At 30.8% G+C, this 27,980-nt stretch overlaps 1 protein-coding gene across 7 annotated transcripts in view; it reads right to left on the bottom strand.

Annotated features, from left to right (window-relative positions):
* The window catches only part of dnc (phosphodiesterase dunce), an 847,926-nt gene that overhangs the window by 110,583 nt on the left and 709,363 nt on the right, over positions 1–27,980 (bottom strand). For all 7 annotated transcript variants that reach the window (XM_085953045.1, XM_085953044.1, XM_085953046.1 and 4 more), the window contains one exon: positions 24,877–24,989. In XM_085953045.1, the coding sequence (XP_085809171.1) occupies positions 24,877–24,989 (113 nt within the window). The remainder of the gene's footprint in view (positions 1–24,876; positions 24,990–27,980) is intronic.

Raw genomic sequence — 27,980 nt, forward strand, 5'->3', positions numbered from 1 at the left:
AGACAACTCTTCATTATAATGATTTTTTTCAAGTGCAAGCATAGAGATTTTAGTAGCTAATGTTTTTAACATTTATTATATAGTTTTTGAGCAATGGCAGGAAAATTTATGGCACAGTAATGGCGATAGCATTTTTTCAAAGAAAATATTACCTACAGTCATATTTGAATTAATAATGTCTCAACGATTTAATTTCTATATAGCGAGTATAAAAAACATACGATTACTGGTTTTATTTCTTAAATATTTCTTAAAGATTTTTAATATTGTGATTGACATCGGTTTAAAAAAAACTTTGTTTAATAACTGAAATTGAAAAAAAAAAATTCTATTTACAGAAATTTTCCAAAATATTTGTATAGTCATTAGGCTGCGCGCACACGGCAAAGTGAAGTTTCGGATTCATTCGTTTGCGTTTTATTTGCGTTTTATTTGCGAGCCGATTGCGTTTTAAATGCGTGTCAAATGCGTCAATATTTCGACAATGCTGTCCAAGAGAAAACACGGTTTTCAAGGGGATTCATAAACGCCTTTTTTTGAAACTGCACCCTGCTGCGAGAGTATTTATCTTTCATTACAGTGGCGTACAAGGGTAAATAAATCAATATAAAATCAGTACGTAATATTGCATTATACCTACATTTATTTTCCCACTATTGCTTCTTTTGGAGCTGGACTGTTTTATATCGAAAGCGTTTTGAAAATTACCTATTGTTGAGCCTATTATATACCATCATCATCAATACTATCGACCGAGGGTACTTGATGGAGTTTGAATTTAAATTCTAATTGATTTAAGTTTTGTACTATTATTATTTATTAATACAATAAAAAAAGATTATAAGTTAATACACGAAGAAAGGGTAAAAACCTTATTACCTAGATACCTACTAAGTAAAGGATTAAGTACAAAAACATAATATTTTGAATAATTTGAATATTTGCAGTATTCTAAAAACCTGTTGTAAATACTATTAATACATTCGGTAGGTAAGCAGTTTTACAAAATATAATAAAAAGTTGTGACACAGCACAGCTATGAGAAGAAGTATTTCACGAGAAGAAAGGCTCGCCATATCTATACGGTAAACTAAACTATTATTATTTATTTTGTAGTATGTACTTATTTAATTAATTTTTTTATTAGTTGACACTGTCATCTTCTATAGATACACTAAAATGGAAACGGGTACTAATAATAATATATTGAAGTGAGAATAATGAATACCCACCTACTACTATTGATAGGTATGTGCTTGTGTACTTGTATCGGTACAAGTATATTTATATTAATTATTGTTTTTTTGTTATAATATATTAGTTGCGATTAATTGACAATAAAATTTTGATAATTTATCTATTTAGCCGCTACAGTACCATATTATTCAATTACATATTCAAAAAAAGTTGGTAGTTATGAATTCAAAACACCTTTCATAAAAAATAGATTGAAATATTAGTAGGTATACCATCATCAATACTATCAATCGAGGGTACTTGATGGAATTTGAATTTAAATTCTAATTGATTTAAGTTTTGTACTATTATTATTTATTAATACAATAAAAAAAGATTATAAGTTAATACACGAAGAAAGGGTAAAAACATTATTACCTAGATACCTACTAAGTAAATGATGAAGTATAAAAACATAATATTTTGAATAATTTGAATATTTGCAGTGTTTCTAAAAAAAACCCGTTGTAAATACGATTAATACATTCGGTAGGTAAGCGTATTAAAATGTCATTTCTCGTAAACAATAGTTTTCTCGTTGTGCAATATGTTGGGAGTTTAATAATATTAACTAATGAGAGATGTCACCAACTGTAACTACTCACTAAATAAAAAAAAAACGAATAAACAATGTTAAGGTATAGTTCGTAATATGCAAATTTAAATAATTTTTGATGAATACCTATATACCTATACCGAAAATATGTATATAAGTACCTATAGATACGTATTGAATTACCCACCTACCTATTCATATTATATGAAATACATATTTAAAATAACACCATTCTTTTGGGAAGAATACAAGTAGGTATGCATTTGGTTATATTCGATATTAAATAAGTATGTATCTTTAATAGAATCATGCCTCCTTTTTAGTAGTAGAATCTTTATGTAGGTATCGAATCTATAACATATTTTTATTAAATTTAATCTGTTTTTAAGCGTGAAGGCTCGCCATAACTATAAGGTAAACTAAACCATTATTATTTATTTTGTAGTAAGTATGTACTTCTTTAATTATTTTTTTTATTAGTTGACACTTTTATCTTCTATAGATACACTAAAATGGAAACGGGTGCCAATAATAACATATTGAAGTGAGAATAATGAATACCTTCCTACTACTATCGATAGGTATGTTCCTGTGTACTTGTGTAGGTACATGTATATTTATATTAATTATTGTTTTCGTGTTATAATATATTATTTGCGATTAATTGATAACAAAATTTAGATAATTTATATATTCACCCGCTACAGTAAAATCTATAAAATATTTTAATTAAATTATATCTGTTGCTCTACATTGCATGAACGCCACTGAAGCAATGGAGTAATTAATTATGTCATACAATACGTGCCATGAATATACTACCTACCACATGTTCTTTTAAATCTTCCCATTTAGGCCAGGACCGAACTTTTGAAAGCTGAAATTTATGGGGGCGCGTATTAAGAAATATTACTGATTAACCACATAATTATGTTCAGAAAGGCCTAATAAATTTTATTTACCAATGACAAACTCATGACCGGATGAGTGGGTATTTTTCATTAAAAACTTGGGTATAATGTAAAGGTTTAAGCCTACGCAATCTGCACCTAGCACATTGTCATATATAATAATATGAAGAATTTTAAATCTCAGTCGGTTCCATGACAAAACAGGACAGTGACAAAACAGAACATGACAAAACAGAACACCTGGAGAAAACCTGGCTGTTCTGTTTTATCATGTTCTGTATTGTTATTGTTGTCGAAGTCATGATGAATTGTTTGCAACCAGAAAGATTCACTTGAATGATTAATGCTTATTTGGACTATGTCTGCATTTGCGTATAGCTAACAAAAATCCGCATGAAAGTCATTAAAAATAATTTCTACACTATGAAAATATCATCAAATTAAAAAACGCTTTCGATATAATATAACAGAATTCTATTCCAAATCAAGCAATAGTGGAAAAAATAAATATAGGTAAAATGGTAAAAAATAAATACTAAATAATTATGTAGGTAATGTTTACATATTATATTTTTATATTTTATTTATCTTAGTTCGCCACTGGCGACAAAAAAAAGGTTTTTTTTAATTCTTCGGATAGTGCAATAAATAAATTCTTACATAATAACACTAACGGTGAAAACAAAAAGTACTAATATCCATAATAGCTATAAGTTGGCGAACACAATAAGGCACATATTGTATGACATAATTTATTACTTTAGTCCGAAAAAATTAAAAAAATCTTCCTTCTTTCTTAATTAGTGTCATCAAGAATTTCACAGTGGCGTTAATGCAATGGGGAAAACAGATATAATTTAATTAAAATATTTTATAGGTTTTTTGTATATAATTTGTTAGAACAATGTAATATATTATTATACCTATTGTATCTTTTATTAAATAAACATTTAAAACATATTATTCATAAACATTTGAAATATCTCCCCTTAAAATCTGTTCATATTTCCAATAGAATATTATTGCTTAGAATTCAATAGCTACATATTAAAAAGATAGCTATTGTAATGAGACTATATCAGGTAATTTCGTGTTAGTGTACCTACTAATATTTCAATCTATTTTTTATGAAAGGTGTTTTGAATTCATAACTACCAACTTTTTTTGAATATGTAATTGAATAATATGGTACTGTAGCGGCTAAATAGATAAATTATCAAAATTTTATTGTCAATTAATCGCAACTAATATATTATAACAAAAAAACAATAATTAATATAAATATACTTGTACCGATACAAGTACACAAGCACATACCTATCAATAGTAGTAGGTGGGTATTCATTATTCTCACTTCAATATATTATTATTAGTACCCGTTTCCATTTTAGTGTATCTATAGAAGATGACAGTGTCAACTAATAAAAAAATTAATTAAATAAGTACATACTACAAAATAAATAATAATAGTTTAGTTTACCGTATAGATATGGCGAGCCTTTCTTCTCGTGAAATACTTCTTCTCATAGCTGTGCTGTGTCACAACTTTTTATTATATTTTGTAAAACTGCTTACCTACCGAATGTATTAATAGTATTTACAACAGGTTTTTAGAATACTGCAAATATTCAAATTATTCAAAATATTATGTTTTTGTACTTAATCCTTTACTTAGTAGGTATCTAGGTAATAAGGTTTTTACCCTTTCTTCGTGTATTAACTTATAATCTTTTTTTATTGTATTAATAAATAATAATAGTACAAAACTTAAATCAATTAGAATTTAAATTCAAACTCCATCAAGTACCCTCGGTCGATAGTATTGATGATGATGGTATATAATAGGCTCAACAATAGGTAATTTTCAAAACGCTTTCGATATAAAACAGTCCAGCTCCAAAAGAAGCAATAGTGGGAAAATAAATGTAGGTATAATGCAATATTACGTACTGATTTTATATTGATTTATTTACCCTTGTACGCCACTGTAATGAAAGATAAATACTCTCGCAGCAGGGTGCAGTTTCAAAAAAAGGCGTTTATGAATCCCCTTGAAAACCGTGTTTTCTCTTGGACAGCATTGTCGAAATATTGACGCATTTGAAACGCATTTAAAACGCAATCGGCTCGCAAATAAAACGCAAATAAAACGCAAACGTCGTTTGGCGGATGAATCCGAAACTTCGCTTTGCCGTGTGCGCGCAGCCTTAGGCGTCTTCTTTGCGAAGAAGTGTCTCAAAACTCTATGATTTTTTTTTTGAATTTCAAGTATGTTTCCATTTCACAACGTAAAACGAAATCTAACATGTTTTTTATAGTATATACATCCAAAAGACTTGGAAAACTGGGTGAATAAAACTAAAGTGCCAAAAAGAATCATCTATCAGTATCGAGAAGTTAATACTAAACATAAGTTTAGTATATTTACGAATCAATAAAACGTTACGGTTGTCAGTTTCGAAGGGCCGCTTTCTTTAATAAAATACGCTAAAATAACCGAGTTGGGATTATTTAAGTACACGCACCCACGATGAGAAAAAGTTATACCAAAAATATTGACTATTACGAAGACTGGCTAAACAATAATGAGCTCCTTTGAAAAATTATGTGCCTTATCCTCGTGAGTGCTTTTACAGCTAAGAGGAAAATGAAAAAAAAATGTTTTCTCGTTTACTGACGTGGTTTATATTTTTACAACTCTTTTATGTTATAAATTGTTTCCAATATTAGTAGAAAGATAATATTTATTAACTTTTGGATATTTTGAAATCACCTACCCATAATTGCTATATGAAAAAAATACCACATTTTGGCTAATGTAATAATGGTGATATTATTTACCGATTTATATCTTCAAAATATAATCAAACTGTGTCAACCCGCTGCTAAATGAAAGCCTAAACAATCTAATTCTATTCTTTTCGGTCATATGCATTGTTTAACAATATTTCAGTGGCGAGGGGTGGAGCTAGGCTGTTCGACATAAATAGTGCACACTAAACTTTATCAGCCATACTTATTTGTTTTCATTAAACTAAGAATACAGTAATTTGCGGATGGTGCTGGTTAGTTTTTAAAATTCAATTACACTCTACCTAACCTAACCTAACCAAACCATAATATTTTAGGTATCCTATGGGTGATCCGACAAAAATAGTGCATACTTTTTCAGTCATACTTATAAAAATATTCTTCTATTTATAAAATATCTAAAATTATGTATGGTTTATTGGCATAATTTTAGATATTTTATAGATTAACGAATATTTTTTTACTATTATCTACTATGGCTTGGATTAGGCAGGGCTTAAATAAATTTAAAAAAAAAAACTATCAAATACTAGGTAGGTATATACATAGTCTTAGTTAAAACTTAAAACTAATACGTTTGATTGACAAATTTCAGTGTGCATTATTTATGTAGGATCTTAACAGCCTACCTCCACCCTTTGCCACTGCAATATTGGTGATTTTATATACCTATTTATATCATCATTAAACTGTGGTTCACTGCTGAATGAAGGCATCGTATAATACATATAATAATATTGTAATTACACCACCTAAGAGTTGACATTTTATCAACATGGTGTTTTTATCAATTAGAATGAAGTGATCTAAAACCGTCAATGGAATAGTATGTCAAACATACGGATAAGTGAGCCATGTATTAGGTAAAAAGGATCAACATTAGAACATAACTTTGACAAAAGCATCTCTAACACGCTTTCCACATCAACTAAAAAATGTTTTCGCTATAACGGTACACTTTCGCGCCGTCAAATCCAGAACATCTTTGGTACAACATATTATAATGAAATTTGTAGTGAGTCTATTATAACAGAATAATGCAAAGCTAATCCCACATTAAGTCTTCTTTTGACATATTTGAATTACACATAATAAACGTACGTATATCCGGCAACGAAGCGACCTCGAATAAAGCCGGATATTTTAACTAGTAATCAATAAAAATAAAAAATAAATGTTTATTGTCAACACAACAAATCAACTTGTTTTGTATAAATGCGTTTGCCGAGATGTACTCCTTAGTATATTCCATCGTATGTAAAAAATTAAAGCCTTAACATTTAGAGGGAACCACAGTAAAATAATGCGATTCCTGAGCAATTTCAGGATGTTTGAAATAATAATATAAAAATTATATTATTTGAATTGTCAGCATTGTTTCTAAATAGATAATGAAAGGTTGACTTATTTTGACGTTTTGCTTTCGTTGTTGAGTTGAAAGCTACTGTTATTTACGATTTTATGTGATTGCTCATCAAATATAAGTTATTAGAAAAAATATGTGTAACTAGCAGGACTTGAACCTACATCCATCGGAATACGGATAATGCATTTTACAAACTGATGCAATACTAGGTAATCAATTTAATCATGCTAAAAATTCTTAAGACATATACGTCCATAGTTTTTGTCTCAAATTCCGTTGTTCTAAATTATGGAATATTACATTCTGAATTGATGTGTTATATTCATTGAATAAAAAATAGTAGGTAGATATAATTTTAAATAATGAGTAGTTGATTGTATAATTATTGATTTAGGCTTAGAACACTGCCAGCCATTTTTATTTAAATGGCTGTAAACCTCTAATTACTTATCACACTGAGAGTGGAATTTTACTACAGATTAATTTGCATTGAGAAACGACTTACAGCTAATTTAATATTAACCTCAATAACCTTCTTTACTTCTTGAGTTTTATATACTTATTTAGGCTATAATTTACATAAAAGAAGGTTTTCCTTGAAATAGAAATAAAAAAGAAATTGAATTATCAAAAATGATATAAATAAATCAAACATTGTTTGATGTGTGAAAATTGGCCCAACGAATACTGAGCTATCGCTATGTAAATAATAATTCAATATTACTACCCTTTGTTGTCTATCGTTACAATTTAATGTATGTATAATTATGTATACAATGCATAGGCATGTTCATATCAATTTATCATTCATATGGTGTATTTCGAAATATTTCATTTTAATCCTGAGAAATCAATTACCTACTATAATAGAAGTAGACTACGAAATATTCATTATATAAATGACTTATTCATCACATCTCACTACTAGGAACTAAAGTCTTATCGAAGTACAGCTGTAAATATTGTAAAACTGCCAATACTAATAATTATGCTATTAACCATTATATATTTGAGAAAATAAATCAAATATAGATTTCAGTTGAAGGTACATAAATTATGAAACAACTAAATTATTTTAGTACCATTTCGGAATTGAAAGCTGCTACATATTTTGTATGTTCCGCAACACTGAGTTTTGGAAATAAATATAACTACATTAAATATATTAATTTTCAATGAAAATATTCAAGCCAAATTTAAAAATAATGAGACAGAGAGACCCTATCATTATTATCACACTACATAACTAATCTATCATAATATTATTCAAAACGTGTATTTTTTTACATTATAAAGGATTATTCGACTACTTATAATTATTTATGTCTTTTACTTTGACGTTTATATTGTTAGGTTAGGTTAGCTTAAAAAGTCGAAGTAAACGTCATTGATAATATTATTTTCGAATAATCTTTATTAATGTGAAAGTTCTTCATAACATTATAATAAACTATTTCTTTTATTCAATGAATAAGACACAAGATTTCAGAATGTAACATTCTACATACTGAATATACGAGTACATAATTTGAAAACATTCCATGCATATACCTACTCACTAGAAAAAAATATTTTGTAGAAAAAAATACGACACCCGATTAACTATTAATTTGACAAGCATTTTATGTAATAACTGAGTACTAGTTAAAATTGTCGCAATTAACTAAGATGCCCGTAGTTTAAATGGAAAAAAGACTGGCGCGAATCCAGCAGATATAGGTTCAAGTCCCGTCGGGTGTCGTATTATTTTCTACAAAATATTTTTTTCTGGTGTGTATATGCATGAGATGTTTTCAAATTATGTATATTCTTCATAACATGTCGAAAAGATCCATTTAAATATTTAAAATCACCTTAATTACATACATTCTTATAACATAATATCAACATACGACTATTCATAGAGACGTCTATTGTCATGAAGTTCTACTATATCGGTCGGTCACTATGCTGTATTTTTTTTTTAATGAAATTGATAGGTCGTAGTAATAAAGTACTTGTCTTTTTCCGACCATGTCCGATCCTAATAGGATGATGTGGACCTTCACAGAGTAGAGGTTTAATTAACAGATTTTTTGTTTTTTACGAGAAATGGATGTCAGCCACTTGCTCAACCTATTAGGTCCATACCCTGACTCACACAAATTGAAAAACAATATGTGTACTTGCCAGACCCAGGATTCGAACCTGAGACCCACGGCGTGATAGTCCAACGCTTAAGCCGCGCGGCCACCGTGGGTGTAACCGTATTAATTAATGTCGAGTTCTAGATAAATACCTACTATTAATTAAATTCATATACAATAATAACACAAAGCCGGTGATAGTTATTTTTATTAATACATTATACGCAATGAAGTATTTTCGACATGATACAGGTATATTTTGATTGTTTACGATATATTATATTATATGCACATATTGCAAATGGTTTTTAGAAAAGTTCTGAGTGGAAAGTAAAATTCAATTTTAGCAATTTCATGTATATTGTTTAGTTTAGTTTTGACTATGTTATAAAAGCATTTTTTATCAATTATTATCAATTAAGTCATATAAACATATTATCAACTGAGATACGTTTTGTATTAGAAGTAGGCACCCGCAAAAGCGTTAAAAGTTTGTTCCTAACTATACGAGGAGTTTGAAGTTGTATTAACGTATGTATTTTTAGAAAAAAAAAATATCTATTTCTCCAACCAAATACCTATATCCTTTCTTTGTATCAAAGACATATTGAAAAATAATTGCATAATTACAAGATAAAAAGAACTTTTTATATACAACGTTTTTAAATTTTATGTTGAATCATATAAACTTGATTTGCTAGCTTAAACGATCAAAAAAAATTGTACTTGATAGAAATAATACTGAAATGTCACTTTGATTTCCATAGTAACGCACGTATATATTAATAATTTAGTTGCTAGGACCCCAGACCCCTAGCAACCAATAATAGTAGATTGGATTACGGATTTCTTCCGAAATAACTTTTCATACAAAACAGAATTAACTGAAAATGAATTCAATTTTACTTAAAGATGGCTAAAAGTATTTAAAAAAAATGCATTGGCATCGTGTTCTGATATATTATATATATATATAGTTTCAAATGTCTAGCTAGACGGGAAGTTAGTTAAAAATCGATTGTAAGATTTGTACCGGACAAATAAGAATACGAGCTAAGAAAGGTTTAGTGATCGGCTGTTTAGTAGGTACTGGTATAGTGGTATACCGTATTTATTAAAATTATACCAATATTATTCATCTAAGTAAAATAGATAAGTTAGGAATAATTTTATGTTTTATAATAATACCATCGATCAATAAAACTTATTATATACGAAAAGGTTAAGTTGAGAAAGTAATGTATTTATATGGAACTGAATCCGTGGTATCTTTTTGGAAGAATGTAGGAAATCCTTTCAAAACGGTTTGGCCCTCGAAGAGCGGGCAACACGAATATGTTTGCCTATTCATAAAACAGGCAGCGGGGATTAGGGGTGTATTAAGGGTAGAACAAGGCGAGGGTAGGTTGCCGTGGCGGTAAACTGGTTTATTGATTTCTCAGATGCCATTCAACAAGCTCACAAACTAAATTATGGAAGAAAATTGGTCTTCATCTGACATAGGGTTGATAGAGACAACGGAATTGTTCGTCGATCTGTTTGCCGAAATAAATCCTTTGACTTTGATATACATACCACACGGCACCGTCAGGGATTGATTTTTTTTTAAAATAAATAACTTCCTGGTACAAATTAGGGGCTGGGAAAAAGCTTGAATAATCAAACGATACACACGATTTAATGGCATTTTACATACTTAGGGACATAATATCGAAATTTGGTATCGAATTAGCTGAATATCGGTATAGTATTGATACTAACGTATCAAAGTATCGATACCATATCTCGATATTCTTAAATATATTTCTTAGTTTATTCTGTTAATATAAAAAGCAGAAGAAATATTTCATATTTAATATTCAATATGTACAAATGTATTAAGTTAAACAACAAAGTATTTTTGTTCAAAGAGCTTTTGCATGTATATATCTGAAAATGATTACTAGTTACAGTCGGATATAATATTATATATATTAAGTAGATCATTGTAAGAGGAAAAATAGACCAGTTAGAAGAAGGTAAGCAATACGTAACAGAAAAAAGTTCACACTTGGACAGGACACTCATACTTATCGGAATTATTCAATATTACAATGATAAATAATATATTATTACTGTACACATTTTCATATATTTTTATTTGTTTATATTATAGCGATTAGTTCAAAACTAATTATTTTCTATGAGATGCAGGTGTTTTTTTTAATGTTGGATACAACTTAGATATTAAATTGAAATTCTATAGATCTCACTGTGTATAATTTAAATAAACGTTAGAGTTAAATAATCAGGAGCTACTGTCAATAATCAATGGTTACCTGTAATATCACGGTCACGGCAAAACTAATTAGTGAGTATCACATCCGTAGACATTTTATTCCACCACTAACCAGCATACTAATAATGCAACTAATTTTTAGATGATAAAATATAGAGCATTAAGGGGGGACATGCTCGTCGAAGGTCAAAATTGAGTTTTTATTGTATTTTCAAACCATGATTCTGGACACTCCTTAAACGTTGTAGATAATCTATTTATATAATTTTGAAGCCTTATTATCCTGTATAGTTATTTTAAACATTTGATGACTGCATAAAGTATTTTTGTTACATAAAATAGTATTCTTTTAAACCTCTCGCTCTAATGTTTTAGAATATAGTCATATTTCGGTACATAACTGTGCAGTGGTGTTAAGATTTTTTACATTTATTAATTTTTAAACGCATTTATAAAACCATTAGTATAATTTATTACGAGATAATTTTTCTAAAATGTTCACGATAAAAAATTATATTGATAATCTCTGTGATCCCAAATTTCACAAGAATTAGGCATTTTATTATTCAAAAAATCGGCAAGATTAACACATTTGAAGATGATTCTAAAAATACTTATTATAAGCTATGTTTTTGACCATTCAAGTGTGATAAACATTTTATGAATAATGATTGCTTTATAATAATTATTGACCTAAGAATAAGGTAGTGTTTTTTTTAAATACGCTATTTCTTTTGGCATTCCCCAGTGGTTAAGCTACAACATACGGCCGTAGCCATAAATTGACAAACTATAATTAAAGTAGGGAGTAAAATTATGTTAACGCGCGTGTTTGAACATGTACCTAACCGAATTTTTTTTTATTTTTTTTTAAACGGTACATGTTCAAACACGCGCGTCAATATCATTTTACTCCCTACTTTAATTAGTGTTTGTCAATTTATGGCTACGGCCGTATGTTGTAGCTTAATCACTGGGGAATGACAAAAGAAATGGCGTATTTAAAAAAAACACTACCTTATTCTTAGGTCAATAATTATTATAAAGCAATCATTATTCATAAGATGTTTATCATACTTGAATGGTCAAAGACATAGCTTATAATAAGTATCTTTAGAATCATCTTCAAATGTGTTAATCTTGCCGATTTTTTGAATAATATAATGCCTAATTCTTGTCAAATTTGGGATCACAGAGATTATCAATATAATTTTTTATCGTGAACATTTTAGAAAAATTATCTCGTAATAAATTATACTAATGGTTTTATAAATGCGTTTAAAAATTAATAAATGTAAAAAATCTTAACACCACTGCACAGTTATGTACTGAAATATGACGATATTCTAAAACATTAGAGCGAGAGGTTTAAAAGAATACTATTTTATGTAACAAAAATACTTTATGCAGTCATCAAATGTTTAAAATAACTATAAAGGATAATAAGGCTTCAAAATTATATAAATAGATTATCTACAACGTTTAAGGAGTGTCCAGAATCATGGTTTGAAAATACAATAAAAACTCAATTTTGACCTTCGACGAGCATGTCCCCCCTTAAAAATTATATGATTAAATTTATGCTATATTCTGTTCCAAATTTAAAACGAAATATCTTTTATTTTACGAGCCGCGCCAATCTTAGTCATGCTGTAAAAAAACATATAAAAGCGAGAGGACTCATTAATTATATAGGCTAATACATATAAGCAAGGTATAATAGTAGTATACGTATCCCTTCTTAAGACTGTTTATACACATTTATTATAGGCAAAATTAGTCCATGTTTCAAGCACTCGTTAAATTTGTATCATGATTCGCGTCCTCAGGTGTTTTAGAGAAAATTTATCGTGTAATAAAATAAGCAAGCCATTACAAGTTTAATGTGTTTCTCATAGTTCACTACTTACGAAGAGATGCTGTTTGTAAATTTGAATTCAATAGACTTGAAGCATCAACCGCCATCTTAAGCTGTTTTAGACGGTATTTTGTTCAAGGAGCTTTTGCAGAGAAATTTAATAGGATATTGTGCTTTTAAGCTTCGCTATGCGCTTAGTACATAAAATATTCAGACATGTGGGAGTAGAAACGTAAGGAAATTGTAAATAAATGTATATTCAATTTGTTTATTAGATATAATAAATGCCCACACGCCATCTCCCAGTCGTGTTTTTCATCAGGTCAATAGTAAATCACCCACAAAACATAATCTATTAGTGCTATATATTCCCAATACATGCCCATATATGTGGGCTGCTAATATCTCGTATGCTGATATACATAATATATTATTACATTTAAAGAAAATATTGATTATTCAACGAAAAATTACGATATAATAGATTTTAATATTAACAAAAGTATAATTTATTAATGAAAGTAAAACATAATAATGTACTAAGTACTTAGTCCACATAATATTTTGGATCACCAGTTTCTTCCGTTTCAGTGAGGCGTTGTCAACTGACACTAAATACATAATCTTATAACTAATACAGACAGTTAATACCATTAAAGAAAACGTATAATAATAATTATTAAAAAAAATCTGTGTGTGTACTTATGTACGCGCGTTAGAAGTTATACTTTTTGGCGTAACAAAACAAAAACAAAACTTGTGATAAACTAGCTTTTTTTGAATAGGTCTAAATAATTATTTTGTTAAATTACACACTCCAGAAAAAGGACCGCTTATTGGAACGCCGTTGGTTTACTTCTGTACACTTTAACTTATATTACTAAATTATATAATTACTTATCGTTGTTTTTATTTTTAAAGTAAAAACTGTCACTACGACGTTTAATAGTTTGTTTACGTAAGGAATTGCAAATGGCCGACAATAATAAATTCGCTGCCCAGTCAACGGAACAATTCTAAACTAACTATTATACTGTATAATCGTCACGATTGCGTATACTGCATCATACTGTGGCGTAAACGTAGTGCATTCGGCTGATAACCGAACAATCGGTGGTTCGAATCCAATTGAGTGCATTTTTTTTCGTGTGAAAAAATAAATTATGTGTTACATGTCACACGAGTGTATTTTCTCTGATTTGATTTTCGAAATGCGCAAAAAGAAGTATAACATCTAAAATATTTATTATCAACCGAGGGTAGGTACACGGTGGAATTTGAATTTAAATTTTAATTGAATTAGGTCTTGTAATATTCTATGTGAGTCGCTTTTCGCACTCACCAATGGAAAATATACATCGATCGACAACGAATAGGTACAACAAATTCTCGTTTATATAATAGATTATTACAAGAAGAAAAAAATCTTATTTATATTAAACATACATAATTTTGAAAACACTTCTGAGAAAGTATATTATAACCAATAGAAAAAATCTTTTTGAAAAAAGAGGAAGACAGGAATAGAACCTGCATCTCTCGGGTATCGCGCCCACGCACATAAACGCTAAAGTAGTCATACTTAATTGTGACAAATTTTATCTAATGGCTTTTAATAATCACTGAAGTGCTTTCCAAATTGAGCTACTATTGGCGGTCGGATTTTGTATTTCGACACCTCCTACGTAGAGTATTGTAACTTCAAAATCGCAACTTTACAGGAGAGCGGTTTAAAGATACAAAAGCTTGGTGTAAGTCGACCTTTTGAATGTTTTGCACCAAATTTGGGATGTCAATTGTAAATTATAAATAGATTTGTTTTGCATTAAAGGATATCTAATATTTTCTGTGGTTAATCAGAAAATGCAGTTACAACATTATAGTGCGGAAAAGAATTTGTTCGAAATATTGTATAAACCACATACAATAGTTTACGGCGGAACCTCTTACATGCATTTAGTTGTATGTGATACTTATCATAATTTACGTCGTCATGGTTTTGGTGAAATATATTGTATATGTTAGATACAATCCTTCACCTAGGATTTTTTGCGTATTTAAAATCATAATTCGGTAATAACAATAATTAAAAGTTATGGTATGGGTCGTCAGATAGGTAGGTTGGAAAAAATAATCTATATAAAATTGCTTTTATTGTCATTTAATAAAACATTACATAAATTTAAGACTTTTATGACATGATAAAAATTAAACATACAGAAAAAAACAGAGAAGAAATAATTTCAATCAAAAATCCAATTCAAGAAAGTATGTAAATATTGAAATAAAATTAAAAGCAAAAAAGAAAAATTACAATCACTTTAAACCAACGTTTTTGGTTAAATAATATATCAAATATCAAAGGAAAATCAAACAAGAGAATAACAATGGGTGATTAAGTGGAAGGGTGCACTTCAGGTTAAAATATAAGTGAAACTGAAAAAGAAATCATTCTGCAACTATATTTTTAGTTTGGAATTAATTTTCAATTATATGATGCGAAAAAAGAAGCATGCACAATTTAAAACATACAACCGAAAAGAGATTTTTTACACTGACATATTAATTATTAAGCTGATTCCTCAGAAACTGCTGGTGGAATTTCAGTGGTAGGTATTAACAGGTATAAAATTACTGAAAAACTCAAGATAACGCTCAGGAATGATTCCATTGTTGCACATATAGAGTAAATCATCTGTTTTAGCTTTTGGAATTGGCAATATTTATGAATAAAGAACCTTTACCGAAAATGAAGTTTCTCGTTGCGTGTGCTATGTGTTACTTTTCACAACCATGGTCGAGTAGACAGTGCTGGACAAGTCGCACTTGTAATTAATCTTAAACGGATCATTGTGATTTATATTAATTTGTATTAGTCCATATATGATAATTTAATAGAGCTCTGAAATCAAACATGCTATGTGATTGATCTCTACCACATCCTCAGGTTTTCCTTCTTGTTTTGTCCATCCAACTAAACAGTACCATTCTGGAGGTGCAAAAATTTGTTTGTTTGTCGAACATCTTTCAATCAGGGCTTGAACGCAGTCCTCTTCATTTTGCGTACGTCCCCTTTCCAAAAATGTGTGCTTTACATTAACATTGTATTTATGGACCAAATACAGTCATGTTAAAGTCATAAACGATGCGATTTCTGTTCTGGCCTATATTGTTAGAGCAAAACCTGAATTCTTTTGCTTATAGACCACAATAAGTAAGCAACTTGAGTCCTCATTTGCTCCTCGTTTTCCTTCAGCTTCCTGCTATCCTGCTATATGTATCATGTAGCTACCTTTTGTGTAAATTGAAAAACTGATAATTTACGTTTATAATAAAATGTACTTACTTAAATTTCCGTGAAGGGCATTCAAAATTTTTTGGAAGTCAAAATTCGCAGATACAATTTTGCCGTGTAATGATTGAACATCATGTTTATCAAATAATCTGACGACCAAGGTTCTTGCCATAAACTGGGAGTTGCTCCGTGGATGCTACTCGGACTTGTAAGTTTTTGAAAATGTGACATTGGACACACTGGTCCTTTTTAGGGACATAGTGACACAACACAATTTAAAATAAAATTGATACTGCCTTTCTGTTTGAGCTTTATGTGTGTATATTATGGGTTCATACCATTCATTATATAGTTTAAATAAATGGGTAAAATCCAGGTCGCCATCTAAGTAAAGTTTGCTTGATCGCTGTCGAACATAATCTGATTCGACCGGTTGGATGGACTTAACATGGTCGGAAATACTGGTATTCATATCATCAGTTAATACAACATTGCAATTTTTGTGTCGACTTCGTTGATCAGGTGTTAAAACGGCAGTTTCATTATCCACCTTGTCCAAAGCTGTGAATACGAATTGGTCACAAATAGAGAATGTAGCTAGAAACTTTTTTTACAGACCTTAACCAGCTCCATGTTATTTTCATTTTGATATTTCGTCAGATGATATTTAATGGTAAAATTTCGCCACGACTGAGTTTCAGTAAAAACTCTGCGTTGCTTTTCATTTATCGCTAATTTAGCAACATATTACCACTTTTATTTCGATCACCCGAAACCTTAGCCATTATAATTGAGGTTTTAAAAAAAAAAATATAAAGCATTGTAAATCTCATACTTTCTGATAACAGTACCTTTTGAGGTGATTTTTCACAAAACTAGCTCTATATTTTATAATATATCCAATTACTTTTACTGTTAATCTTTTCGAGAGAATGTAGTCTGTTTGTATCAGCAACGCTGTCACTAGTCTCATCATCGTCACAAATAATATCTAAAAGTTCCATTATCATATTTTAATCAGCACCTGAAGGCAGTGATGACTCTGTAAAAAGCAAAACAACTAAATAAACATGAATTTATAAAAGTTATCACGCGTATAATATTGCAACTAAAATTGTATGTCGCCGTATAATATGATAAGTACTACATACAATATATTTTACTAAAATAAGCACGACGTAAATTATTATAAGTGATAGATACAATATTTTTTTTCAGTTTTTTCCGACGTAAAATATGGTAAATATTACATACAATAATAGTTACACGCAAAGAAACGACGTAAACAATGGTAAGTATAACTTACGATACTTTTTGTTGTCGTACGAGAAAAAGATTAAAAATATTAACTTACCTTGAATCCTAAAGTCACAGTTTCCCTGGGTAGAATTTATTTCGTCCATTGTTGTTTTACTATTATTATCCGTTTCTATAATATTATACGCTGTACTATTGTCCCATCTGGCCTAATCACACATTTTTGTGCACGCATAGATTTTCTATCAATTTTTGTATTCTTGACACTAAAGTCCTGTAGGGGCGGATATATTGCTCAATATTTGTTGACATTGTCTAGATCTCTTCATTATGGTATTTAATATTTACCAAACCATACAAAAATACAATATAACCGAAAGTTCACAGTGGTAGCGGTGTGTCACCTCCCGTCCGAAGTGAAGTATCGTAATTAGCAGTAACAATACACCCGCGCGGCAAGATCTCCGCGCGTTTCCCGCGTATAGTATTGCCAAATACGTTACCATACTTCACGTCGGAAAAATTTCAAGAAATTTGAGATACAATAGTATGCAATGCTTGAAAATCGCACTTATAATACGAATTTTGAAATTCTGTAAATGGCATCATATGTAATACATACTATGGATACGAAAAATGAAAAAAAGTGAAAAACGTCATTTTGTTAGTTACAATATTATACGTAGGAGGTGTCGATTTTTAAATCAAAGTAGGTATTACTTTAATTACTAACCGACGTCACGGATCACTACAAGATTTTTTTTGTTAATTAACTTGCAAATAATTTTAATTAACTATTTTTTTATTACCATATAGAAAAGCTGACAACTCCAAACGGAAGAGATAGCTACAGAAAAGAGTTAAAAAACCAAATCGGAAAACTCACCGAAGGAGAAGCCTGGAGTATCGATGAGAGGTGGAAGAGACTAAAAGAAGGAATGGTAAAAGCTGCGGAAGTCTCGATAGGACTGGCACCCAAGAAAGTAAAGTGCCCTTGGTACGACGACACTTGCCGACAAATGGTGGAGGAGAGAAGAGCAGAAAGAGCGCTCTATCTGCAAAATACGCAGAGCGAAGAAGCACAGAAACGATATAGCGAGACGTGCAAAAATGTCCGAAAGCATCTGAGAAAGTGCAAACGAAGCTTCATCAAAAGTAATTTTGAGCAGATGGAAGAAGAAGCAAAACGAAATAAAACTCGATCATTCTTCTCGAAAGTGAGCTTTGAAAAAAGAGGCTTTCAACCTAGCACGCTACAAATCAAAGATCAACAGGGTCAGATAGTGGCAAACAAAGAGCAAGTGCTAAACATATGGAAGTCCCATTTTGAAAACTTACTTCAACGCTCTGTACCAGATGAACCTTTGGAATCGCCAGAAATCGCGACAGCAGAACCTCTTATACCGCCACCAAATAAGGCAGAGTTGATGGGAGCACTGAGTTATTTAAAGAATAACAAATCGGCAGGAAACGATAATATTCCATCGGAGCTTCTCAAGCATGGAGGAGAAACCTTTCTTAGTGCCATGCTTGAGCTACTGCAACAAATATGGGAGGAAGAAAAGATCCCTGAAGCATGGAAAGAATCACTGGTCTGTCCTATCTTCAAGAAAGGGGACAAACTCAACTGTGCAAACTACCGTGGCATCTCTCTTCTTCCTACTGCATACAAAGTTCTGTCGAACATTATTCTCGAAAGAATTCTACCATATGCCGAAAACATTCTTGGTGACTACCAATGCGGCTTTAGACGAAACCGCAGTACTACCGATCAAATCTTTACACTGCGCCAAATCTTTGAAAAGAAATGGGAATACGCCCAAGATGTACACTGTCTCTTTGTAGATTTTAAAACCGCATATGACTCTATTGATAGAGAAGCTCTCTGGAATATATTGAAAGAATTTGAAATACCGTCAAAACTTATAAATATAATAAAAGTATGCATGGACGGATCCAGAAGTAGAATTCATATGCAAGGTAGTATATCAGAATCTTTTAAGGTGACAGCAGGACTAAAACAAGGCGACTCCTTATCACCAATGCTGTTCAACTTAGCTTTAGAGAAAGCCGTTAGAGAAGCTCTGAAAGCAGAAGGTGGAGTTACCCTGAATGGGTCCCATAAAATATTGGGCTACGCAGATGATTTGGTGGTGCTCGGAGAATCTGAAGAAGAAGTCAGAGATATTTTCACTCCTCTGGAGGACACAGCGAAAAGGTTGAATCTACGAGTAAATGTGGGAAAGACCAAGTATTTGAAAATGACAAGAGGCATTGAACCCTCTGGAAACATTGGAATAAGAAACTCCTCGTTCGAGAGAACCTCTCTCTTCAAGTACTTGGGCTCCAACATTACCTCTAAAAATGAAATGTCCCTAGAGCTCTCTGACCGACTGAGAAGTGGAAATGCAGCGTACTTCGCGCTGAGTCGTCTGTTCAGGTCCAAAATGCTGTCCATCAAAACGAAATTCCGGGTGTATAACGTGGTCATCAAGCCAATCGTCATGTATGGATGTGAAACGTGGGGTTTAACAGAAAAACAAGAAAAGGCGCTCCAAGTGTTTGAAAACAGAATCCTCCGGAGAATACTTGGACCCGTCAATGAGAACCACCGGTGGCGCATCCGCACAAACGCTGAGCTCTTCGACCGATACCAACCTAGAATCACTAATATTCTGAGGTCAAGAAGGCTCAGATGGGCGGGCCACGTTGTACGATCTGAACGATCTAGAACTCTCTATAGGATTTACAAAGGCACACCAGCTGGCACTCGACCTCTTGGCCGCCCTCGACGGAGATGGGCGGACAACATTCAAAGGGATGCGGAAAGGCTGGGGATAGTCAACTGGGAAGAGAGAGCGCTGGACAGAGATGCCTGGAAAAACGTTGTGCAGTCGGCCATGGACCTGAACGGCCCCTAGCGCCAGTTTAATAATAATAATAATTTTTTTATTCAACTATGTTCAATATTTAGAATGTTATATTCTCAAATCTTGTGAATTATTAGTTAAATAAAAAAATAGTTAAAAATTTATATTAAGTAAAGAATTGAGTATTAAAATAAATATTTGAAGTGTTTGTTTAGAAACCCGTTGTAGATCTAATAGACATTAAAGCCTCAATTACATTGAGCTTCTTTACGAGCTGTTTATTGGCGAATTTAAAAGCGGGCGATTCAGCTACTGCGATTTGATGATTACACACAAAACTTTCCATTCGCTTAGAAGCCACAAGCCCAAGCCTATTTTGACAGAACGTAGTTCGTTTTTTTTACCGGGAGGTTAGTACTGCGCTCTACTGCGCAGACGCAGTAGACCCACACGCCGGCGTGTAGCGTGTAAAGTTGACCGGCTTTCAACTTTTCTCGGTAGAGTGTTTACAACCTGCTTATTAGCATATTCGATGATTACACTGGGCGACTTTACAGGCAGATTGTAAATTCGCCAATAAACAGCTCGTAAAGAAGCTCAATGTAATTGAGGCTTAACAGCTATTAATCCATTCAATAAGCGTATTAATTTGGTATTACTCGTAAACAATGTAAATAGGTAATGTGTTGAGAATTTAATAAAATTAGAATGATACTAAATATACCTATATACTAAATAAAAAAATGTATAAAGCCTAGTAAACGCTAATTAATCATTGGTGTAGATTAAGTTATGTAGGTATGATCAGTGAGAAAGATAAAATACATCTGACTGAAATACGAATAGGTATATAAGATATAAATATATGTTAATGGTGATAGTGTTCTCTATCTCGTGTTTTCTGCTAGTGTGGCAATATATTATTCGCCTGAATGGACTGTAACAGTCTCGTTGGGATGTAGACGTCAAGAAAATAAAACTTTCTCGGTTAAAGCTTCCTACAAAACGTGCAAGAAGGCAACAGGTACTGGTGAATGAATAAGGAAGTCATTTCGACGGGAAAAGAGGATTAAATTCACCGAATGCTTTTCTACCAGGAAACGGAAGTGCCTTCGAAAACGGCGTCCGCTTTTAAGCAATTGGTCGCTTATTTCGCGGAGTTCTTTGCGGTGTATTTTGCGTGAAACATCCTGAAATAAAAATGACCTCCTCGCACACAACACTGGGAGTTTAGCATGAAAGTGTATTCCTGTCTAGCGGTAGGAAAATCCAATTATTCCGGTGTCAAAAAAGCCATGATGAGTGACAGCTAACGCCGAGGCTGTGACCTTTATGATGTCGGTGAACTAAAGATATTCTGATCTGGGAACAAACAGAGTACGACGTACCTAAATAAATTGCGCCTTTGATGCTAGAGCAATGGCAAAGATTCGATACTAATCGTTTATATAATGTTTACCTTCACTCGTAAAAATAGTTTAAATACGAACATAATATTTACTTACAAGGTAATTGCCATGGATATCACGAATTTATATATCTTCCGTAAAAAAAATATTGGGTATGTAATAGTAACCTATATTAATTATATTGCCATTCTTCTTAGCAATACAGAATATTAGTTTATATAAAAAATAATATTTATAATAATATACTGGACATAAGCAATTTATTTAATTTTTTTAAAGTTAAGTCGAATATAACGGCGTTAATATTTACTGCTAGTGTATAAGAATACACTGCCCAAGTGAGTGTTGTTATTCCTTTCGATTATTGTAATCATTCACCTTAGTTTAATGAGAAGTCTTAGTCTCTGATCTAAAATAGTTACTTACATGAACTATATAGAATATAAATTAAGTACTTAGGTAATACAATTATATGAATAACGTAATTCATACAAATATATATGATGTCTAAATAAACAATACGAACTACTCGCTAAAGGGGCCATATATTAGCGTATACATACAATCAACAATACTTATATATCCGATATAAGTATCTTCAAGTCTTTATTTAAGAAAAATATTGAACATATGTAGGTACTGTAGTTAGGTATACAAGTTGTTTTCAAAATAATTTGAAACAAAAAACTTGTAAAACTAAAATTTAATTCATTTAATATCACTTCACTTCATGTTTCAACCTTAAATTAAACAAATTATTCTTGCTTCTTATGCATCGCTATGCTGTCTTCAAAACTAGTTCATAATAATCAAAGACGATGTCCACACTAATAATGTCATGCTATTTGATAACATGACAAACGGCGTGTTGTTTCAAAGATTGGCGTCTTGCCAACAATAATAATAAATTAAATTGCAAATATTTGCAGAGGTGGTGAAAATGCACGTCAAAGTCCAAGGAACTTTGTGCGTACTAAATATATTTTGATTAACCTGTAAATAACAGAGACATACCTATAATGTTACAAATATAATATACTAATATCAATAATTATTGGTTTCTCTTTTTTTGATTATTCCCAGTTATGCCTCACGTACATGATTCCATATCATAGGTTATATTATTATGTAAGTATGTTCTATTCCTAGTTTTTATATGTATTACATAACATTTAAAATGTCTTTGTTTAAGATAAATGTAACAAACATTGATTGTACACTTTAAACAGTTGATTGGATGCAACGTTATATCATTTTTGAAGCAGGCCGTGAAAATTGTCGAGAGCTGCACATGTCTAGGACTAAGTATCCATATAGCCACCCTAAACCTGCTGAATAGCGGGAGTACACGGTAGCAAAAGGTAAGGTTCAAGGTTGCAAGACGTGGAATGATCTATGAGGAGGTCTACTTCGAACAATGGATTGACCATGGATGATAATGTCGATAATATTCTTTTATGATATTAAAAGAATGAAACCAGACAAGAGTTTTAATACATTATTGTAGTATGGAAATTATTTATAGTCTTACCTTTCAGTACCTTAGAAAATTAGTTAAGTATAGACTTTGTATCTAAAGTATGATAATATCTGACTCTTATGTAAAAATATATTATTTGTTAGACCAACCGCAACATTGTTACAACATAGATCATTAGAATTACTTTGTTGAAGTTGTAACTATACGTAATTACATAATATACTGTTATTAACACTACAATATTACGATTATTAATACGATACTCGTATTATATAATATGTTTACTGTTTAAAAAGTACTACTGAACCAAGTACTCTGAAAGGAAATTATATTTCAAACGATATCATTCATAAAAGGCTCCAACTTGCCTTCTTTATATATACGTATATAAGGAAAATTCTCCCTGCCAACAGAGATGTTATGAAGCTAATTAATTTTCAGGTATTGCTTAATTGTGTGTAGTAAATAATTAAAACCAAGATGTATTACGAATATTCTCTGAGAAACTCTCAGATAAGGAATAATTTATAATATAATTAAGTGAAAGATTACATTTATAACGGTCACGTGAAATAATTTGTTTTTGCGTTTTGTATACGATCCGGTATAATGTTATCTAACTGTGATTGCAGGATATCTTATAAAAAGTCTAAATTCTATGCAATATATTGCTCATTCACAATGAAGTCATAAACTATTAGGAACCATCATAAAAAGATCAATGACATAGACTAGTAATATAACATTATGGACTATACAATAAATAGATAAATATTTAAATTAAATTATTGGAGATCATAGTATTAATACTAAATTGACATGATTTACAGCTAGATTTTCTAATCAGTCACTATTAAATGATTTAAAAATAGTCTTTTATATGTACTTTATAATACTGTTATTTTACATAATCTTGATAGCGAAAATGTACGTGTATATAGTGAAATCATTTGCAGTCACGGTACCTATTTGAAAAATTATAACAATTGTTCTGACGTAATCATAAAAGCGAACCTAAAAAAAGATTTTCGGACTGTAGCCATTCATAGAATTATTTTATTTTTTCATATAAAGCGCTTGAATTTTCCATTCAGTTCCGAAAATAGAAACACTTACTCGTACTTGAATAAAAAAATATGTAGATTTCTTGAAGCGAAATTTACAAGCGTCAAGGAATTTAATTTTGTAATACCTAGGTAGACCGTTTCATAATGGCTAACTAAATGCCAAAAAATTCAGATGTTTTCGGCTGTTTTTACAATTAAGTTTATACCTTCATCCCTCTTTTTCCTAATATAAACATACTTAGGAATATTTTATCATTATATAGTATAAGATACGTTGAAAGTGTTGTGTCAAATCTTCAAACCACATATTTTTATAAAAATGGTGACGGTATTGCAGGAAAAGCAAATAATCTTACCTTGAGTGAAGCCATATCGGAGACGGATCTATGAGTCTGTATGGTTTCTAATTGGTCCAAGCACCAGTCTAATTCTTCCATAGTTTCCAAGGCGAGCTTCATGTAGGAATCATCTGTCACAAAAATTATAAATTTCAATTATTATAAAATAACATAAGACATTTATATATTACTTATACTATTTAACCATGCCTATATAATTTTATTAAAGTCAGTAAATGAATTATTTTGAAATTGTTCTCTTTTGAACTGTACCATAATAATATATAATTTAGATTTACGTTTCAAAAATACCATAAAATGGTATACAAATAAAAGTCTTTCTATTATTATTAAACTCTTTGAGGTAACTCTATGTTTTAATGGCAAGAAATCGATACATCCATCCATCTTACTTCAAACATTTCTTCCCATTTAGTTTTTTGTGTTTAGCTGTTACGCGTCCCGGTTAGTAGATATCTAAATTTTTAGTATCGGCTTTCTTAATTTGGTAGGCTTTGTTGAGCGATAAATTTATTTAATTTTTTGAACATTACAATAATTATTGAAATGGTATGTGTTTCAACAATCCGCTAGGTAACAAGAAACCCCATTTTATCTGACTTAATACAAAAGGCAATGTTTGATATGGGAGCCTGTTGAAATATCGTTCGCGATGGGAGTGACCGCAGGCGCAAGCTGGATTTTAGTCAACCCCTGAGTGTGCGATTTCACACTTGGCCCCCTACTAATGGGGTTGTATCTGAAATTAGATGCTTTACCAAACAGAACCTTTCGTCTTTTGACAATCAATCAATATTCCCAAGCGACTGAGATAAATTCCATGTTATTATTCTCGCGGTGTATTCCTCAGATTTGAAATTCAATATTTATCGTGTACGTGAAGATAATACTTATTTACTGAACACTCTAAGCATACGTACATACTCGTACTAACAATATATTTAACTCTTCTTTATTAAAGTATTGATATGAGCTTATCGGTTATAAATCATTAACACGCACTTAATGTGTATTATACAATATTATACCTACCTACCACGTAATACATTATTAATTAGAAATTATTGAAGAATAGAGAGATTAATATTATTTAACCATACTCATATGAGACGTAACCGACGCATCAAATACAGACATATTTTATTGATATAAAAATAAATATTTAGTACAAACGGAGAGTTGTTACTTTCTTTTGATGACCTCTATAATATATAAACCAAACCACTCTCTTGCGATAAGCCGTCATTGAGTATTAAAAATGCGGTAATTTAATAATTATTCTACCCCAAGGATTTTTCATGTTATTTAAAACGTACTTTCTGACGAAGCGAGCGTTCTGTACTTAAATACATGAGCGGTGTCAAATTATTATATAATGCAATGATTTGATGACTTAATTAAATTTATAGATAATAATTTATAAAATAATAACAGTGACCTGCGGTATATATGTAATGAAGACGCTCCGCATCCACAGAGTCTTTATAATAATTAATAACTATGTAATAGTACTATGAAGGTCTTTATTATGCAAATCGTATAATAGTTTTTACATACACGATATCAGTAGCGAAAGGTGGAGGTAGGCTGTTAAGATCCGCCATAAATAGTGCATATTAAACTCTGTTAGTTATACGAATTTGTTTTTATTGAACTAGACTACAATTATTTACAGATGGTGTTGGTTAATTAATTAAACTCAGCCTAAACCAAACCATTATATTTTTGGTATATTTTGGGCGATACGACAAAATTGTGCACACTTTTTCATAAACACTTATTTGTTTTAGTTGGATTAAGAATACATATTACACATAGTGTTACACATTTTTTTAGAATTCATTATGCCCTGCCTAAAGGAAGCTATAATAGATAAAAAATATTCTATTTATAAAATATCCAAAGTAATGTACGATTTATTTGCATACATTTTGACTATTATCTATTATGGCGTAGTTTTCGTGGGACTTAATTGAATTTAAAAAAATAACCGACACCATTTGTAAAATGTAGTCTTATTTCAATGAAAACAAATACGTATGACTGACAAAGTTTAGTGTACACTATTTATGACGGATCTATATAGCCTACCTTCCACCCTTCGCCACTACACGATAATATTATACTATTGGCCGTCATTTAAGATTCAATTACTTACTAATGTGATAATATGTAGCAAATAGTAGATGTTTATATTATTATGTATCATTTAACAGAATCCCATTCAAACAAAATTCTCCGTATGCCACTAATAAATAAATATTTTTACGTCAAATTAAATCATTCATAAAGAGTTATGTATGATGAAGTAAGCAAGTAGTATAAAGGATTCAAATCATTTATTCGGCTGCCGCATTAAGCAGAGTCTTAATAAAGGAATCAGCGGGGATTCATGTGTGCACTGCAAGGAAGAGAGCTGTAGCTGTGTTATAATCCAATATGAGAAATTGAACCACTGTTAACGATAACAGGTTAACTTTGGCAGGCACTCTCGCAAGCGTAGCTACTTCGCCCGGGCACAAGTAACTGAAGATGGAAACGTTTGGCTTTGATCAGCTAATTAAAATGAGTTTGCTTTGTATTTAAGCCTAGGACGTTTATAGAGATCTCATCGTTCAAATGCCGACTCAAATATTTTGGTTGGCAAATAATCTCAATGAAGATAAGTAAGTGCTATTTGTGGTTATTAAATAACGTAAAATTAAATACATCTAAAATACTAAATAGTGAAGGTTTTCCGTGAAGCAAATAAGGTAGTCGTTAAGGGGGGACGTGCGCCGCATAGGTCAAAATGGAGGTTTTATGCTATTTTCAAAGCATGATCCTGGACATTCCTCAAACGTTGTAGATAATCTATTTATATAATTTTGAAACCTTTTATGCTTTATATTTATTTTAAACATTTGATAACTGCATAAAGTATTTTTATTACATAAAATAGTATTCTTTTAAACCTCTCGATCTAATGTTTTAGAATATAGTCATATTTCAGTACATCCATGTGCAGTGGTGTTAAGATTTTTTTATATTTATTAATTTTTAAAAGCATTTATAAAAGTAAGTTAAATTTATTTCGACATTATTATAGTGAAATATTTACT

Source organism: Rhyacophila brunnea, unplaced genomic scaffold, assembly GCF_057557595.1.
Source record: "Rhyacophila brunnea isolate RB1 unplaced genomic scaffold, BYU_Rbru_1.0 scaffold_3, whole genome shotgun sequence".
Classification (NCBI taxonomy): domain Eukaryota; kingdom Metazoa; phylum Arthropoda; class Insecta; order Trichoptera; family Rhyacophilidae; genus Rhyacophila; species Rhyacophila brunnea.